This window comes from Euphorbia lathyris, chromosome 9 (genome assembly GCF_963576675.1).
Source record: "Euphorbia lathyris chromosome 9, ddEupLath1.1, whole genome shotgun sequence".
In the NCBI taxonomy this organism is placed as follows: Eukaryota; Viridiplantae; Streptophyta; class Magnoliopsida; order Malpighiales; family Euphorbiaceae; genus Euphorbia; species Euphorbia lathyris.
Window position 1 is genome coordinate 69737279 of NC_088918.1, and position 20908 is coordinate 69758186.

Consider the following 20908-nt stretch of genomic DNA (forward strand, 5'->3'; position numbering starts at 1 on the left):
CCCGGTCCGTCCGGGAGATTAGGCCGCGGCACCTCGTCTAACAACTTGAACGTACAAAATTTAACCCGAAAATTTGTGAGGTATTTTTGAGCCTAAAAGAGTTCGTACGAGAACTCTATTTCTTTCATAATTTTTTGAGAGCTTTGACTTCACTCGACTCATAGAGTTTGCACCTAATACCGGGTTAAGTACACTTATTTTGGTTAAAATGGCAATAGATAATAAAACGAACCCACTTAGTCTAATTCATTTCTTAAATTATTTTTCTCATTTTCATTAACCTATGGGAAACCCCCTCGAGCCTATTAACCAACCTTTTTTTGTTAATACCCTTTTAACATTTAACCCTTTTTCCTCTTGTTTAAACACCAACAAAATCAAATCGCACCAAAACTACCCGAAACAAGCCAAGACCTTGATAAGTAAGCACCATAAGCTTTCGAAATCGTTTTTGTGCCGCTCTCAAAACAAAAAGAAAAAGAAAAACACAATAAAGAGCAAAAGGCATTCTCAAGCTCCACCCGAGCAATTTCGAGTTATATTGTACGAACTCACCAAGGCCAAAATAAAAACACGGTGCGATCATCAAAATGGTGTTTGAACTCGAGTTTCCGAAAATTAACCACTAAAAATCCACCCACATTACAACCCCCCTCCGGGTTCATTTTTAATATTGCCTAGACCATAACATAGGAGGAAAACCCGGATGAAAATGCAAACTCAAAGTGACTTCGAGTAAGTGCAAATGAGAGTGCAAAAACACCGACCCACCAAAATTTGAGCGTAAGAGTGAAATCCCTTGGTGAGGTACTTTCGGGTTCTCAAAAGATAATCGATCCCCGTTAATATTGCCTATTAAATTTGATCATGGAGGTTTCAAACAAGTTTTGGTCACTCATTTGTTTGCGTAGGTACTTGCCGAAAACTTTGCATAAAACTTTAGCTTCGGAATCACGCACTTGGTAAAACCGACCGACGGTTTGTTTCTTAATAATCTCAATCCCTTGTCTTTCGATTTCTTTTACTTGAGGACAAGTAAAACTTTAAAGTCCGAGGAGGTTTGATATGGGCATTTCGTCCCTATCTTTTAGCGTGATTTACGGTTTAATTTTAGATGAAATAAATGAGTTTGATTGCAAAAATAGAATGTTTTAATAAAATAATGAAATAAAAATAAATCCCATACTTTCGGTTAATTTTCCTTATTTTTGATTAATTTAGAAAATAAAACGTCAAGCTAACTCAGCTCTCGAGAATTGTATTTCAGGTACGAACAAGGAGCGAAAATCCACCGACATACGCGGGGCGTGGAACACTTGGTCAGGAATAATTGTTCAATCCACAGGCACCACGTGGGATCTACTCACCGATACGCGGGGCGTATCAACCTCCACGCGAGGCGTGTAACATATGTCAGAAATGATAAGCCTAATCCTGAAAGTCAGACTGCATGGTCTCCCAGAGTCAACTGTTCCTACGCGGGGCGCCCTACCTTACACGCGAGGCGTGTAAGGAAGTTCTTCGACCTAAAAGACTCAGAGACTTATTTACGCGAGGCGTGCTTCAGCTACGCGGTGCGTAAAAGACCCAATTCAAGTAATAAAATCTCAGAAACTCAACCACGCGAGGCGCACCCCAGTCTACGCAGGGCGTGGTTGAGACAACAAGATCTGGATTTGGTCCACATGCAGGAGATTTCTGACGGAATGGGCAAATACGCGGGGCGTACTCCACCATACGCGAGGCGTATCATGGGAAATCTGCAGAAAATCATGTTCCTCCATACTTGTATCTTATGAAATTACAACTCTACCCTAGCTTGATGTGTATAAATAGGAGTGACTAGCACTCATTTAACATACACCTTTTGATATATACAATTCTTGCTTTAGATTAAATTCTTGTTTCTTAGTTTTAGATTTTATTTTTACATAGAAAAACTCTACCACCTTGAGAGCTTGTTCGTTGATTCCGGCATTCCGTCAAAGTTCTGTTCCATCTCCGTTCACCAAGCTCGAAAGCTCCACCTCCAAGTCCTAAGAGACGGTCTTGAGACCGGTTAGCTAGTTCCGAGGGTGGATTCTTCCCTTTTCACTTGCTAATTAGCTTGTACTCTTCCTATGTACTAGGCTTGGTTGTATTTCATATTTACATTCTCCATATTTATAATTTATGATTCACAATCTCTTTTTCTATATATGTGTTGATGTTTGCTACTTGTTTTGATACTCGTAATTGATTATTGTGTAGGAGAACGCGATTTCCGACGCCATGCGGGCTATCTTTAGGGATTCATATAGGTGTTGCCTTACCGGAAGTGACGCTCCGGAAACCGTAGGAATTGACAAACCACAGAACTTACGGGCCTTAATTTCTGGTCCCAAGCATTAAACACGCCTTGACTAGGAACCACGTAGTCTAAGTACTTCACGGGTCGGTCACACTGCACGTAGTCGTCATTGCAAGAGTAAATCATTAACCGTATATATATTTGGAGTCATTGTTTGTTATATTTATAACTTATCGCCATCTGTATCATTTCATAGAGTTGTTGTTATATAAATTTGTCCCACCCGTAGTTAGGAGTAGTTTGTAGTTGTTCCCCGAATCAACTCAAAGTATTCGCCGCTTAAATAACATATAAAACCGAGTCGTTTAATACTTGTAGTTATAAATCCCGTGGATTCGATACCCGGTCTTAACCGAATTATTACTTGATACGACGGGGTACACTTGCTCCTAAGTAGTGGCGTCTAGTAGAGACAGAGCATTTAGGAAGATCACATCCATAGTCGTAACGCACTCATCATAACATATATTTCGTCGTAGAAGCTCTACCCGTACGCTACGCCCCATCAGTACTCTATATATATTTTTAGAGAATATTTTTTGTTCCATAATACATATCATTTTGATTCAATTCATGCACACTATTTGATTTTTACCAACCTATTCAAATTATCTTACTTTAGGAATAGATAAACAATAAGCAGTGGATGCAATTAATACAAAGATAACAAAGTATTTTAATTAACATTAATTGTTTTTTTTTAATTCTTATAGCTGAACAGATGGAATAATTAAATTATGATCAATTATTTATTTATGTTTACATTTTGGTAAAAATTTATTAATGGCTTTTTTCTTTCACTAAAACTACAACCTTTTCTATCTTCACATTTCAGGTCTTTCAACTAAATTTTAGGACCGTTTGTTTCACCTGCTTCCATTTGCTGTTTGCTATTACTGTTTGCTGTTTCCTATAGTTATTGATAGGTAGTAGATATTAGTTGATTTTTCTGTAAAAAACAATTGTTTCAAATTTTTACCAAACGCTTTTTATCTCCCGTTTAGATTTAAAAGGCAAAAATCAGTTCCGAAAATTAAAAACAAACGGGGACTTAATCTCCAAATAACCCTTTCAATTTTATCTCCCATCCGCAGCAAACAATTTAGTAAACTAATTTAAATAACTAAGAGAACTTAATTTACTAACTAAAGTAAATTTTTTTGTTACACTAAGTAAAGGGGGAAATTACAAAACTAGGTCAAATGGGAGGCCCATTTACATATTTAACTCATTTACTCAACCTACTACATATCTAGACTGATTTTGTGTGACTTTCCGATAATACCCTCAATATTTACGCGCTTATGTTTCCCTCTCGTCTGACTTCGCAGATTCGATATTATGCGAAGCCTGCGAAGCTAATGTTTGGGTTTACTTGATGAATTTAATTAGCATATGCGAAGCCTGCGAAGCTAATGTTTGGTTTAGTTGACGAATTTAATTAGCATATGCGAAGCCTGAATGTGTTTTGAAGCTAATTCGCAAAGTGGTATATAACAAAAAATGTCAAACAACAACGGATTCTAACATTAAAATCATAACATTATCAAAATTTACAACAAGATTGCCACAATAAACTCCTAACAAATCACTTCATTCTACATAGGCTCCTATTCAATACCGATGGATGGATGTTTCTCACGGTACAGAACAAGATTGCCACAATAAACTCCTAATAAATCACTTCATTATACATGGACTCCTATTCACCACCGATGGATGGATGTCTCACGATACATAGGTATTCACCATAGGGATGGATGTGTCCCACGGTGTAAGCTCTTATTCACGACCGATGGTTGGAAGTCCAGGCGTTTCTCATGGCACCCTAACACGCCGGCTTCTAGGAATGAATATTATGTATTCAACCACCTTCAGAAAAATTTAATCGTGTACAGAAAAAATGAAGATTTGGCTTCGCGAAAGGATGATTCGCTAAGTATGCGAACATAAATGTGCAAGGAAAATGGTGATTTTACTTAGCGAAACAATGATTTCGCGACGTCTGCGAGGAGGAATGTGACACTCTGACTTCGCGAAACGATGATTTCGCGGAGTCTGCGAGAGAAATTTATCGAATTACCTCGCAAACTTCGCGTAATCATCGTTTCGCGAAGTGAAATCGATAAATTTCTCCCCACAGGCTTCGCGAAAACCGCATATGCTAAGTGGATTTATGGGGAAAACGCAAAAAAAAACAATATATACTTACATTTTTCAACGAACCCAATATGATAAACTGGGAAAAACGATGAAAATAACGTAGAATCACAATTTCTTCGAACGAGCAGGAAATGGAAGATGAAGAACCATGGCTTCGTTTTCTAGGATTAGGAAGTTGCAGAATCAAGAGATGAAGAGAGGAAGAAGAGAAATACATTATGATTTGGAGAAATAGTGCAGATTTCGTGCAATTTAAAGGAAGATAGGAAGATCAAAAGTCTTGAAATCATTAATGGAGGAGCTGCCACCGTTTCGCGCAACCAATGAGAAGATGGGAGAGACCGTTCGCGTTTGGGGAAGTGGGAAGATTAGGGGTATTATGGGAAAGTCACACAAAATCAGTCTAGATATGTAGTAGGTTGAATAAATGGGTTAAATATGTAAATGGGTCTTCCATGTGATCCATTTTTGTAATTTTCCCCTAACTAAAGAAATTAGATTAGCTAATTAAACTTGGGGTAAATTACACTCATGGCCACTGAACTTTATCCATTTTCACGTTATGGCCACTGAACTTCATTTCTTTCCGGTATGGCCACTGAACTTTATACTTTTTAACACCGGTGGCCACTCAATTTTAACTAATTTCTTAAAATGATCGTTAACGATCGTTAACGACCTCAAAATGAAAATATTGAAGAATTAAAGTTATTCAAAACGAGATTTACCATGAAACCACATTTTTTATTTTCGAAAATCACATTTTTTGGAGTTTTCTCTCTCTAAAAATTCACTTTCTCTCTCCTAACCAAACAACATCCAAATGACCTCAAAACGAAAAATTTCAAGAATTAAAGTTCCTTAGAGTATCATTAACTCTTTGGATTTTTTATTTTTAACCGTCAACGGTCGTTTTGAGATGTTAAGTGGCCACCGGTGTTAAAAAGTGTAAAGTTCAGTGGCCATACCGGGAAGAAATGAAGTTCAATGGCCATAATGTGAAAATGGGTAAAGTTCAGTGGCCATGGGTGTAATTTACCCATTAAACTTGCTTTGGAAGGAAGGGAAATGACGGAAGAGGACAAAAGAATGATAGAGAGTTAATTATCCATTCAAGGGTTAATTTGGTCCGAAGTAAAACTTTAGCCCTACGATTTAAGGGCATTTTGTCCCCACTCCACTTGTGTGCGTTGTTTTGAAATTTCTGAGATTTCACTCTGAAAATGGCTAGTCGTTGTTTATGGGGTTCAAGAACAGCTAAATGCTTCAAAATGTATGTCTTCCACAGAGGTTTTTCTTCTGGTAAATCTCATATTCTTCATTCTCTTTTCCATTATTGTTCATTTGATCCTGTAGTCTCCTGCTATAAAGATTCAGTTTCTACGGAGTTTTTATTAATATTTGGTGCTATAATGCTGGATTCTCCTTTTCAGTAAAATTTGCTACTGTTTTTGTTCTATGTTCGTTTGGATTCATTTGTAGAAATTTGAATCTCTTTAAGAATTCTTTGATGATTTTAATTTCTTCTAATGCGATACTAGAAATCTACTGTTGTTTGCAAATCGGGAATGTGTTTGGTTTATATTACATGGAAACAGATTCGAATCTCAACTAAACGCAAAAGCAAACAACAGTAGATTTGGGGTATAATACTTGTGAAACGCTTTATAATCAAAGTTTTTGGACTGTTTGGTAGCTAAAAGTTGATGTATGATGTATCTCAGGTGGATACTATAAGCATAATACTTGTAAATGTATTGAAAAAAGCTAAATTAGTTATCTCACATTGTTTGGCTTTCATTTCATTTGCTTTTCACATCTTGCGCAGTTATGAATGATCTCAAATATGTTCACACTCATGAGAGGGTGAAGCTTGATGGCAATACAAGTGTTAAGGCAACGAGTAAAACTCATGTTTCAGGAAAATTTGATGAAAGCCAAGTCAATGAAGAAATGAAGAAGTTACTTGGTGGGGTTAGTGTTCTTGTAACTTAAATGAATAACTAATGCAGAATATATGTTCAGCTTGTTAACATTTTCAACCTTATCATCTAAACAAGTTCTAGATCAGGACTAAGTTTTTCTTTCAGAAAATCATATTCTAGAACTGTTGGATCCTGGGGATAGTAGGAAAAACAAACAATAGAGAAAAGTACATGTATCTAGCTCTATTTATGTTGCATTTTGTTGTTTCACAGGTAAACTTGAGCCCAAAGAAGAACAAAACCGTTATAAGGGTTAGTGATCAAACCAGAGACTTAGCCTAAACAACTAGAAACTCATTGACTCAAGCCTTGCATTCTTTGATTTACAGACATTCAAACACCAAGGCAACGATGATGAGATATGGAACGTAGGGTCGAATATATATTTGATTGATGAAGATGAGGAGGAAGAGCATGGAAATACAAGTGATGATGATGAGAGATGTATTAATGAAGAATGTATGGGAAAATTTTATGGAAAGAGAAGGCTTGTTGGGTGCATTAGATATAAGATTGATACTGAAAAGGTAACCATATTTGGGGTTAAAACTTCTCAGCTTGAAGAAAAATAAAGCAATGGAGTTGCAGCAGCAGCAGCCAAGTTGAAGCAGTTGTAAATCAATTACTTCCTTTCCTCTGCTTGTTTGGTTCACATTGCTGTCTTCATATTTTTGGGGTTTTGAATTAATCACAGAATAATTAAGTCCATAGATAGATAAATAGGTGGTAAGATTAAGATATAGTCATTTTGAGTATGTTTTTGGTAGGAACACAATCATATAGTAAATGCAAGCAGGCTTGCATTTTATTTCAATGTCTGTTTCCAATCTAGGATTCCTTTTCCCATATCTTTGAATGCTCTAGGTTGAGGCTTCATCTTTTTATTAGGGTAACATCCATGGCCATTGAACTTTACCCATTTTAACATTGTGGCCACTGAACTTCGATTCTTAATGGTATGGTTACTGAACTTTACACTTTTTAACATCGGTGGCCACTCAACGACTCAAAACGACCGTTGACGGTCTCAAAATAAAAAAATTCAAGGAGTTAATGATATTCTAAGAAACTTTAATTCTTGAAAATTTTAGTTTTGATGTCATTTAAGTGTTGTTTGATTAGGAGAGAGTGTGAATTTTTAGAGAGAGAAAACTCCAAAAAAGATGATTTTTGAAAATAAAAAATGTAGTTTAATGGTAACCATCGTTCTGAACAATTTTAATTCTTGAATATTTTCATTTTAAGGTCGTTAACGGTCATTTTAAGGAGTTAGTTAAAGTTGAGTGACCACGCGTATTAAAAAGTGTAAAGTTTAGTGGTCATACCGTTAAAAAATTGAAGTTCAATAGCTACAATGTTAAAATGATAAAGTTCAGTGGCCATGAATGTAATTTACCCCTTTTTATTATTATTATTATTAAGGGTTAAATTGACTTGCACGACCAAAATATAGCATCGTCATGATTTATAAACCGACATTCAAATTGGAAAAGAATCACAGAATATATATACTAATATAAGAGATAAAATTATAATGAGTTGGGGAGCATAATGGTTGAAATTGTTCAGCAAAGTTAAATCTTTAAAATTAGTGGAAAATGTTAGATTAACCTATAATCAAATCAATCCAGAAAATATCATACAATTTTAATAACCAAATTTTATTATATTTACAATTTGATATCTAAAATCTACTTTTATACTTAAAAACTATTTTATTCCGCGCATGCACAAAATGCTTTGGAGTCAACGCATTACTTCATACGCCAATGCAAAATATCAATACACTAATATGCTTTGTAATCATGAATGTTTTATAAAGTTTATTATTTTATTTCGTTTAAATAATTTTTTCAAATCTTTTACTAAAGAAATAATGATATTAAGTAATAACATATGATAAAAATAAAATTCAGAAATTGATAACCGAGTATCTGAACTTTGTACACGCGTACAAACATTTTGGTGAACTTCCTTGGTATCAACCTGTAGAACAGAATCGTAGGTTAGACGGGGCCAAAATCCGACGAACCCACTCTGATACCTAAGTTAGTTGGTGATTTAGGAAGGGTAAGAGTATGGACTAGTTGTAAAATAATAATTAACGTACCGTATCTTGTGACTATACCTGTCTATATATAGGGTTCTTAGGCCGAGGCCTTTACTAATTAGGAATCCTTATGAGTTGAGGATTTCTGTGCCCCATAAGGAATCTTTGTCATAGGAGGAATCATTTGTCATATGAAAATCTATTGTTTCTTGAATGTTCCTTTGTTTAAAGGAGACCGAAACTTCAAAGATCGCCCTTAGATAGGCTTCGTTGCACATGATGTATTTGCCTAAATGGGCGGTGCTAATGTCATGTGTGTGATGTCATTTTACATAATATCATACCTCCTTTGACTTACAAATTCTTTCAGGATTTGTATTTTGGGTATAAGGGAGAAAAAAATGACCCTTTTTTTCCTCCGTTGATTGCGTGCATTGGATTTGCGCTCATTATTTCGGCTAATTTTCTCCCCACGCTTTGCTGGCATGTCCTCCTCTTAATTGGCCTGGGAATCTACACGGGCCGTATTTTTCTTGAAAAGTGGTGGTTGTGTTTAATGATTAAGAGCTTTTCCCTTTCTATCTTCTGTATGTCTCTTCATTTTCTTCTTCAAGCGTTTTCTGCGTCATTTCCATTTCTCCATTTTACTCCATTTTCCTCTCTAACTTTTCATTGTCTCGCCGCTTTTCGATCATTCAGGACCTTTAGGCTTCTTTTATTCCAAAGCTGCTATACACTTTCTTCCTTTCATTTTCCCATAATTTTTCAACTGTTGAGGATCAAGAGGCTTCTTTGACTCCAAGGTCTCTCTACTTTGTTTTCTGTTTTAGTTTTTGAGTTTTGAAAGTGGTCGACCTTTCTAATTCGAAGGTTTTTTATAGCTCGTCTATCCTATTAAGTCCTTGATTTCTTTATCTTTTGCATTTCTTCTTTATTTTGTTCATTGTTTGTAATGGGTCGTAAGAAATCACGGATTGAGAATGTTGCTACCTCCGTGGAATAAAAGAGGCATATTGTTCCCATTCTTTGAAATTATGAGCAGGCCTCTACCATGGACGAACTTGCCATGACAAAGCTGGTGAATCGTTACCCTGAATTCGCCCACATAGGGTTTGCAGCTCCAACTCACGATCAGGTAATAACCCTTGCTCTTCAAGGATTTTTGTGCTTTTATGAGATCTTTCTGGAGAACGGGGTTCATCTCCCCTTCCCTATTGGTGTTGTGAATGTTCTGAATGAGGTGGAAATATGTCCGGCGCAGTTGTCTCCAAATGGTTGGCTAAACTTGTTAGGTTTAGTAATCAAGATATGTGAAGATTTGGACTTTAATTTAATCGGGCCCTTGCTTCGTCATTTTTGGACCCTATCAACGACTCCTTTTGGATTTCAAAGGCTCCTTCAAATCATCTTTCTTTTGTTTCAGATAGGCCTTCCAACAAGAATTTCAAACCTTCTTGGTTTTGGATTTTCTTATCATAGGGCGACGAATGACGGATCTTAGATGGAGCATTGTACCCGAATGGGTTCCCATTCCGGACCTCCTGAAAGTCTACTGTGATGGTATATGACACAATTTTGAATCCAGTAAAACACAACTCTTACCTAAATCCATTGACGGAGATAGGAGATACAGGATGTCAGTACACTTTACGACCATTGTGAACCATCCTTATAAGGGTGATTAAGAGGTGCTTCTCTCTCAGTAGGTAAAAATTTAGGTTTTTTTTTCCTTATTTTGGCTAGATTGGAGAAGAAAGTGTTTAAACTCAATCCATCCAAAATGGTGTCATTTTGGCAAAATTTGACTCTACCATAGTCCAAAATTGTCTATTTCTTACGTTACGCTTTCTAGAAAAATATAAAATGTGATCCTAATATTTTTTTTCTATAAAATGTAGATTTAGCTCTAACGTATAAAATGGTTCGAATTTAATCCTAGTATCTACAAGTAAGATCAACTTTAGCCATACATACCGAAAATTAAAAATTTTGATTTTACTGTTATTTAACTGTCTAATCGAACTTTCTAAACATTAATTATGTCTAAGATAGTTAATGTTTCACTAACACAATTACAAAAAATTGTTAAAATGCTAACAAGTTAATCATAATTTTTTGTCAATATATCTAAAATGTTTACTGTATTACTAATTTAGTTACAAATAACAGTAAAAAAATGAACGAAACTGTTTCAATTTATCAATAAACATTGGTGAAGCTTTTAGCCTAGTGGTTGAGAGCTTACATATGCCTTGGGAGGTCATAAGTTCGAATCACATCCGGGTCTGGTGGAGATTTTTCTTTCTTCTTTAATGTAAGCGCATTGCACAATTTTTTTTTTTAATTTTTTTTAATAAACATGTTTGGAAGGTCTGATGTGACCGTTAAATAATAGTCAATCAAGTTTTTCAAAATTTTGATAACATATAATGATGGCACCTCTAGTGACATATGTTGTGTCAGTTTCCCTTTTATCTACCCCAAGTTGCATCTTAGTGAGAGTCCGAGGATAGGGCTCTCTTTTGTGGGAAATAGGCTTGTCAATGGGGCGGGTTGGGGATGGGGTGAGCAATTTCATCCCCATCCCACCGCGTTAAGAAAAAAAAAAGAATAAATTTGTCTATGTCCCCGTACCAATGGGTAATGGGGATCCCCATGGATATACCCGTCCCATTTTGTAAATTTTTTCTAAACTAAATATATACGATTTATTAAATATAATTTATTTAAAAAAAAAATAAACATAAAATTGTGTAACCTCTAATAATGATTAAAAAAAACACTAAATCAAAAAAACATAGATGTGGAGACGTAAATCAACTTATCTTATTCAACGAAGAATAGGGATTAGTAGATCAATCTAATGAATCGAGTGAAAATTGTGGAATAGGACTTCCCAATTTATAAGTTTGAATTAAATATGAAGTTAGAATTTTCACAATCCTAATTGGAATTGAAATTTTATTATAATAGGAGATTAAGAATTAGGAAGTTTTCAATTGAAGCAGAAAGTTGTAATTCTATTCAAAGTGGATTCTATATAGGATATAATTGTGTTTTAAGATTAGTTTTTTTTTTTACAAATTATATTAGTATTTAATATATATAATATAAAATATAAATTTTTTTTATATCAATATTACATTTTAATAGGTATATCTAACGGTAATTTGCTGGGGATCCCCATGGGGTAGAGATAGTTATTACCGTCCCCAACCCGTCCATTGGAATAGGGATAATTTTTCTTTCTATCTCTAACCCTATAAAAATGGATACGAGGAATTTCCTGATCCTAATGGGATTGGACCCAATGGATATGGATATTACCCCTCTATTGACAAGCCTAGTGGGAAAATATAGACGATATGATGTTCGGTAGAACATGCAAAAGAATCTTGTCTATCAGGATGCTTATTCGCTTCCCCTGCCTCCCTCAGTTCTGCCCTAACAACCTCCATTTTCAAAGCATGTTTGATCTTGAGGATGTTTATTGACTCTTGAACCAAACCCAAATTGTAAATGAGTTATTTAGTTATTCCATCCATGAACTTGCTCTACATCTAGAGAACCTAAACATGCCTTTATTTGATGGTCGAACTATGTCGATGATCAGAAGAAGTTTTATTATGTTGTCATTTGCATCCATCGGGGCTCTATTCCTTGTTGGCGGAGCTGATGTCACGGGAATGTGAGAGGGTGGTAGGATTATTGAACTATTTAACCAAGTTATCACGTAAATCTTTCAGATACACGCTCATTGTACCAATATGATGTGAGGAAATATGAGCATAGCTTGATGAGTCTTTTATATACCTGAAATAAGACAAAAAAAAAGGTCAAAGAGAGAATGGAAATCAGCGACCCCAATCCGATGATAAGCGAGTGATGAGAATGACTACTACAATATTAGTAGTATAAAAATTTAGGTGGGTAATATTGATGAATTGAGTATCTTATATTTATAGAAAAATTAGATTGGGTGTTCTAAATGTGAGCAAAGATCCATGTGACATGCAATCAATTTTCACGTGACCATTAGTCAATGTTGAAGTTACCAACGGTTACAATGGCTACACATGTGATTCCGCAAATTATAGTGTTTCATGTGAGTATTAAGTCCTCTTTTGAATGGTCCACGTTGCTGATATATTTTATTGTGTTAATATGTATTCACAATCAATTGTGTGATATCAAAATATATATATATATATATATATATATATATATATATATATATATGGAAAAAACAGAACATTTATAGTAGTTCCTTCTCATTTTTAGACCTTTAACATATTTGTAGGCCAATCTTGTATTAAAAACAAAATTAGTGCCAAATTTCCTAAACATAATAATAACAAAAGGGTGAGTAATGCCATTGTTTTCGGGTCCATAGAAACCTACACCTGTCTATGGATCCGGTACCCGCTCGGCCCATCCAGACTCGTGTCTTTTGGATCAAGTTTGGATAATAGAAATTGTTATCTGGCCCACTTATTAATATTTATTAATAAATTTATATATTAAACATTTATTTTTTATATTAATAATTACGTATATATTGTTTCAAAAAAATAATTACCTATATATATTTAGGTAAGTTTATATGGATTGGATTTGGGATTTGATTTTTAAACCCGATCCTAATCCGCCTAAATTAATAGTGGATTGAGTTTGGACGGACATTTTTATCTATAAACCCGATCGGTCTGATCCAACCCGACCCATAGACAGATCTAAACCTAGTTGGCACTGGCAGCAGTGACTAACGAGAGTCAGCATTCACCAACTTTTGCTTAATGAGTTTGTTGACACATCGCATCGATCCACTACCCCTCCATCTTCCTACCTTTCCCTTTCCCATTTTTATGCGCTAAATCAAAACACCATTTCATTTTATTATACATAAAACACCCACCAACCCTCTCTTCCTTCCACTATAAAAATCATATTTATCTTTTTTCACACTCTGATACAGATCGAGTAATAACAGTGTAGTAGTGTTTTTTAACTTTGATTTCAAGCGGCAGCTCAAAAGGGTTTCTTCCGATTTCACTCTCAATGGCTACGCGTCTGTTGTGGGCTTCAAAGGCTGCTTCATACCTAAGGATCTCTGTTTTTCACAGAGGCTTTTCTTCTGGTAAATCTTATAATACTTCTTCATTTATCTCTTATGTCAAGATATGTGATTTTTGTTAGATCCCTGTTTAAACTATTCGGTTTTTACATTTGGGTTGTGTTTGGTTTTGGTGTTGGCTTTGATTTGATTTCATTGTTCAATTTGGATTTTGCTCTGTATTTAGTTTTATGTGATCTATACGCTGATTGATCTTGTTTTTATTTGGATTCTTTTTTGAAATTCATTTAAACAATCTGGAACTTTAAGCATTAATTAGTTGTGATTTAGTCTTTTGTGATGTGACTGGAAACTGGAAATGTGTTTGGTAGCTAAATTTGGTATATGATGCTATGTCTCAATCCGTTATAAGGGTCTAATGTTTGGCAATGGAGTTAAAGCTAAATAAAGTTGGACGAATTTATTATCTACCTGATAAGAAATTATTTGTACATTTTGGATTTTAGATAGTCTTTGGGCTTGATGATGTGTAGTCTGCTTACGAACATTTTGCACATTGCTTGTAGTTTCGATATGATTAATGCTCGGGCGTATTATAGAGAATTTTCGGGTTGAAGCTAATTTTAAGAGGTAAAATAGATGAATGGAATAGAGTGTAGTGTACCAATTATTGATTCTGAATCACTTATTTTCTATGTTGCTGTTGCACGGAAACTCTTCTTCATTAGTGTTTCTGTTTCTTTTCCGTTTCCATTACCGTATCCTAGCTATACTTTTTTAGAAATAACGTTCCTGGTGTCCGTTTCAGTTTCAGTTTCAGTTTCCGTGCAACATAGCTTATTTTTGGTATAGGTTTGTAGTTTGTTCTGTATTCTACTGCATTGTTCTTGGGAAAAAGATAGAATTTGGTTGTGTAATTGGCACATTTGTCTTGGAAAAATTTGATTACTGATAGACGATTCTGTTACCCATACGTTCTCCCGTATTTCAGAACCATCAATGGATGCTATATTTTGCGGGAAATTAAAGTACGAGGCCAAATATATCAAAATTGAAGCAGATGCACACATTTTGACCTTTCTCATTGATCTTGCATTTGGCCATCATCTCCATCTAGTTTTTTAGTTTGGAATGTTACGAGATCCGTTCCTTTAATAATAGTGATAGTTTGGCTTTCATTTCGATTGCTTACTTTTCAACTTTTCTGCAGTTATAAAGGATCTTAAATATGCTGAAACACATGAATGGGTGAAAGTTGATGGAAATTCTGCAACTGTTGGTATAACGGATCATGCTCAAGATCATTTAGGAGATGTCGTGTATGTAGAATTACCCGAAATAGGTGCTTCTGTAAAGCAAGGCGACGGTTTTGGTGCAGTTGAAAGTGTTAAGGCAACAAGCGATATTAATTCTCCTGTTTCAGGGACAGTTGTTGAAGTCAATGAAGAACTCAACAGCTCACCTGGTTTGGTTAGTATTCTTCTGTTGTACAGTTTCATTTTTTCCACATTAATTCAACATTTTAAAGTATTGGATTGCATTGATTGAGTGCCTTTCTTTCACGGGTTTGGGGCTACAGAAGGAAAAGACTTCCTTTTCTTATTCTAGTCCGGTTCAAATAATTTCTGAGCCTCAACACAGTAATTTAAGTTCAGTTCTAAATAATTATCAATGCGTCCATAATTCAAAAGAATTTAAGGTGTAGAGGAAGTTAAAATTTCCTGGTTTTTGAACTCCTAAAGTAGCTCGTTTGTTTTTTGGTTTTTACATGGAAGTCGCGGTTTTAACAAGTATAGTATTAAGTAAACATCCTGATTAAATTGCCTCCTCTTCCTTTCTTACTTGCGTGCGCTCACACACACACACAAGGAGATGTATTGTATTCATGGTGTCGCTAATTGAAGGATTTAATTGCTTAGTTTTATTCTTGAAGTGCACTATTTTAATTGGTTAGTTTTATTATCGAAGTGCACTTCCTAAATGAAACGACATTTTCTCTCGTCCCTGTTTGGTACACCTGTCTTTGTTTACCAAAGAAATCGAGGCATATCATCGGGAGGCAACGGGGTAGTTCCCCAATGGAGTGGTGGAGAATGTCACAAGCTGCTGCAAATTCCCCACAACAGATTCGTGTTAGTCGCCCATCGGGCCTGTGCAGACTGCCTACGGGCCCATCACATTGTGCCCTGCCCCTTATAGCCGGCCTTATACCAAGTCTGGTTATGGGAGGACCGGACATTGGAATGTTTCATTCAGCACTACCCTCCAAAATCGCCCCTAGAAAGTTCCAGAAGAGTCCCTACGGCCAGAATGGCATGTACAATAAATTCATTTCAATTCTAATTGCTACATGATTACATATAACAATGGCTTACTTTCCATTTTTCCTTTTGTCACACACATCACCCGAAAAACTGCTACTAAGGCTCTTAATGTTCCGTGGATCAACAACAACAACAACAAAGCCTTAGTCCCGAAATGACTTGGGGTCGGCTAACATGAACCATCATATAAAACCGTGAAATCAAGTCGTGTCAGCAACACAAATTCTCCTTAACGTCCCGTGCTTAATGTATCATATTTAGTTGAATCGATGCTATAGTATTATCTACCTTGAATGCTTTTGTCATTGATGATATCTATAGTTCAATTTTTATGTACTTGTCTTGAAGTTGGAATTGTTTTTTTACATCTCGGAATTGCACCATTTTGTTTTACTATTTCTTCCTCCCACAGACGGGTTGGAATGCATGACGCATTGAATTCATTATTATTGTTTTCCGATAATTCAATTTTTTGATTAAATGGTATCAATGAATTTCAATTGGTTAGGGATGACTTGCAATAAACTAAAAAAAATTGCATGCTCACCATTTTCAACCTTATACTGTAAACAGTCTTTCCTTAAGGGTGATGTTCATCGAAAAGTGTCTTGCTTTTATACGTTCTAGCTTTAGTCATGCTGCGTTTATTGTTTTACAGGTAAACTCGAGCCCATACGAGAAGGGATGGATTATAAAGGTTGAAGTTAGTGATGATGGTGAGCTAAAGAACTTGAAAGACTCAGCCGAGTACTCGAAGTTCTGCGAAGAAGAAGACTCAAAGCATTGAATAGATAACCGAAAACAGTTGTCGAAAAGAGAGTAGTTCGTTTCCTCTGCTTGCTCGACTTAATGATAGCACATTTATTGTCTTGATATTTTTGTGTTCTGAATGTTCATTTGGTTGTCATTGATAAAAGTCGATGGATGCTGTCTCTCATCGTTAAGAAATAATCATTATGAGTTTGTTTTCGGAAGCTATCACGGGATAGTAACAGTTGAGAAACTGTTAATCGTGTTGGAAATGCTAATAGGTAAAAAAAGCACAAGTTTTTGGAAGAATATTTTTCTGCATTATGTGTTTCAATTTGGTTGCCAATTTAGGATGGCTTTTTCGAATGGCATTTTTAATGCTTGTCTCGTAATTATGCGAAAGAAATTGTAATGTGGAGTAGGACCACTGGTCCATTCACTCATATGATGCTATATTGTAGAAATTTTTAGTAATTATTAGGTTTTTTTTAAGGGCTGTTTGATTTACATGTTTGTTGTTGCTGATAGTCCGTAGATGTTAGTTGATTTTTCTGCTAAAAGTAATTGTTTTAAAATTTTATTAAATAATTTTCTTCCTTTGAGAATTAAAAGGTAAATAGTAGTTCTGAAAAATGAAATAAACGGTGATATCGAAATTTACTTGGATAAATTATTAAATAGAAGTTTTGAATCGTTGTTGCTTTTCAATGTTACGAAAATCATTTTATGTTGATTATTGTGAATCAGAGCTAATATAAAAAGAAAAAAATATATATTAAATGGGTTTTGAAAGGGTTCTCTCAAAATTTAATTAGTTATAAAATTATAATTTGTTTTTTTTCAAAATAATTAGTTAGAAAACTATAATTAAAAAAGTGGGTTACTAAACCCAGTCACTAATTTATACTTCTAGCCCCGTGAATAGACCGAAATACTCTTTGCACTAAATTTGAAAAAACCCAAAATCTCTCAAGAACCCTATACGAATTTTGCTCAAATTCGGACAAATTAGTGAACCGAATCATGGATGATGACAAAAGACGTAAAGGGAAAGCTAAAGTGGTAAGATTTACTGTTTTATTTCGTTGATTTTAGCTTTGATTTGAAATATGTGGGGCTTTTTTTGAATTCGCCGGAATCGCAGTCGGGCGTATGAACATCACGCCCGACCTGTGGTTCCGGCTTGAGACAATCACGCCCGACCAGTGGTTCGGGCGTGATAGCCACATGCCCGCACCTCTGGTCGGGCGTGATGCTCATACGCCCGAACCGCAGGGCGGGCGTGATGCACTTACGCCCGAACCACTGGTCGGGCGTAATGTTCATACGCCCGACCAATGGTCTTGGCGTGATTCCCTTACGTCCAAGGGTTTTTTTTTATAAAAAATTATATTATTTACAATTTTATTAATTTAGCATAATTTTATAATTTTAGTATAAATTTAGTATAATTTTAGCATAATTTTTACAATTTTATTAATTTAGTGTAATTTTATAATTTTAGTATAATTTTATAACTTTAGTATAATTTACATTATTTACAATTTTATTAATTTAGTCTAATTTATAATTCATATGTTACCATTTTTTATTAACTATATGTAATTTCTTTTGTAGACGGAGCGGCCTACTAGGGGTAGGAAATCCATCCCGTCATCTGCTCGTCGTCTAGATATGGACGACGAAGATGATACACCACGCCATACGAGATTGCGTGGTATTGATTTATCCGGTCGTAGGCGGAGAGAGGTTGCGACAGACCAGTTGAGGAGGGGACCGATTGTGGAGCAGCCCGATATTGATGGATCGGAGGGGGCGACCGATTTTGATGACAGAGAGCCTGATAGCGATACTATTGAGGACTACCTGGATGTGGCTTCCCGGGCAGTGCGACAGGCTGCAGTTGCACATGATCGCGAGGTTGAGGATAGCGATGAGAAGTCGACCCCGGGGAGACAGCCGACCTAGTGCGTAGGAGGTCGTTTTGCGAGTACATGTATTTTTTATAATTTTAGTATTTTAGTATAATTTTAGTATATTTTAGTATTTTAGTATAATTTTAGTATTTTAGTATAATTTAGTATAATTTTAGTATTTTATTATAATTTTAGTATAAGTTAGTATAATTTTAGTATTTGAGTATAATTTTAGTATAAGTTAGTATAATTTTAGTATATTAATATAATTTTATAACTTTTAGGGACAAGTAAACGTCCCAAAGCTAGTGAGGACCAGAGCTGGCTAGTTACTGGACCGGTGGATGCTGGCGCCGTTGATGGTTCCGTGATTCCTAGTTTTCTAGGTCATGTTGCCTCACGGATGTTGGGAGGAGAGATTCGATCGTTTCTGACATGCTACAACAGATCATCAGCATGCCGAGATTTGTGTCAGTGGTTTTCTAGTGCGTCACTCGAGGTAAGGATAATATAGTGTGTCAACATTTATTCTAATATGTATTTTTAACTATAAACATAAAAAAACATTCAGTAATTGTATAAATTGTATATGTGTCATTTTACAGCTGAAGGAGATGATCGAGAAGAGTGGTTTGTCTCACCTTCCACATGCCATGTTTAAGAACCTCGACACTCCGCTGTTAACTGCGTTCGTGGAGCGGTGGCAGCCCGATACGAACTCCTTCCATATGTCGTTCGGGGAGATGACTATCTAGCTACATGATGTGTGGCAGATTCTTCGGATCCCGATCGACGATCCGATGGTGTCCGAGTCTCCCACTACTGACGGGCTTCATACCATGTGCATGATGATGTTTGGGGTGAATCAGGCTCAGCTTCTGTTGACGAGCCGACATTTATGAGGTGGAGGTGTATTTGTTCAGGCTGTACACGGGCTTCTCACCGAGGGTGGGGATGACGCTACTCGGGCCACAGCGTGGATGTGGCTTATGCTTGGATCCACTCTGTTTGTTAACAAGAGTGGAGATAGGATTAGGCTGGCCCATCTTGCTGAGGTTTACGGCGGTGTTAGCGGGCAGCTGGACTATCATGGGGGTCTGCTACACTTGTCATGTTGTACCGGCAGCTGGGGATAGCGAGCAGAGGAGATTGTTCAGCTATATGCGGATGTTTGACCCTACTGCATGCATGGATATACGAGTATTTTCCGGTGTTCCGGCCGCATAGAGGAGCTCACTTGATCCCAGCTGACCATGCCCGTGCACTGAGATGGGAGGTCGAGGTACCAGGCAAGACGACCGCTCGACTAGCTACCTTTCACGGGCAGCTGGACCGTATGACGGCAGGAGAGGTATTTTATAAAATTTTAGAATTAATTTAAGTATTATTTATAGTATATTTTTATTTTTTATTGAGTATTACTTTTTTCCAGGTGACGTGGTTGCCTTATGGTCCTGTCCCCGATGATGATCGGCTTCGAGTGTCCTACGCCGGTTGGATACGGTGTAGAGACATCGTCGAGCCGTATATGCCCGATCGAGCGCTGCGACAGGTCGGATATACTCAGCCTATCCCAGCTGAGCGTATTAGACCGGATAAAGCAGTACGTTCATGGAGATCTATAGCGTATAAGCTCACGCATTCCTTACTCACAGTTGAGGATACCTGGCTGAGATTTCCATCGGCTTGGGGCATTGATCGGAGGAGATGCCGACCAGTTGGATACGATCCCACTGCCTGTGATCCTGCTTATATGGACTGGTATATGCGATATTCGCATCCTCATCTCCTTCATGCACCACAGGCTGGACCGGTACAGCATGCTCGCGCCAACAGCGAATTTGTAAGTTTATTATTATTTAATATTAGTTTATATGTGTTTAATTTTTAATATTTATTTATTAATTTTTTTTTGCAGTGGTTTAGCTGATTGTGGCGTGTCACCCAACTATCGGTTACCCACCGATCTGACGATGATGTTCCACGCATTAAGAGGGAGATGGATGAGTTTATGGATGCGTGGCGTCGAGCGAGCTAAATTATTGTTGTAGAACTTCATACATTTTAACACTTTTGATATTATATTTACTCTTTTATGTTTATAAATATTTATGTTTATTAATGTTTATTTTAATGTTTATGTTTTTAAATTTTATTTGTTAAAGGGTAATACGAGTTTACGGGTTTAACGAGCTATTTACGGGTTTAACGAACTATTTACGGGGTTAAAAAGCTATTTTTTTTGCCAATCCGATACGCGGGCGTGTGGCTATCACGACTCACCGCGTGGTCGGAC

The 20908-nt window shown here is 36.2% G+C and overlaps 2 protein-coding genes across 2 annotated transcripts; both read left to right on the forward strand.

Annotated features, from left to right (window-relative positions):
• The first annotated feature begins 13363 nt into the window (after window positions 1–13363).
• Window positions 13364–17007, forward strand: LOC136206583 (glycine cleavage system H protein 2, mitochondrial). The gene is made up of 3 exons (XM_065997692.1): window positions 13364–13685; window positions 14833–15092; window positions 16605–17007. Exons 1-3 carry the CDS (start codon window positions 13607–13609, stop codon window positions 16731–16733), a joined length of 468 nt encoding a protein of 155 aa, XP_065853764.1. The 5' UTR covers window positions 13364–13606; the 3' UTR covers window positions 16734–17007.
• A 1645-nt stretch (window positions 17008–18652) lies between these two features.
• Window positions 18653–20647, forward strand: LOC136207113 (protein MAIN-LIKE 1-like). Its single transcript, XM_065998392.1, has 4 exons — window positions 18653–19111; window positions 19218–19963; window positions 20045–20455; window positions 20531–20647. Exons 2-4 carry the CDS (start codon window positions 19724–19726, stop codon window positions 20540–20542), a joined length of 663 nt encoding a protein of 220 aa, XP_065854464.1. The 5' UTR covers window positions 18653–19111; window positions 19218–19723; the 3' UTR covers window positions 20543–20647.
• The last annotated feature ends 261 nt before the right edge of the window (window positions 20648–20908 follow it).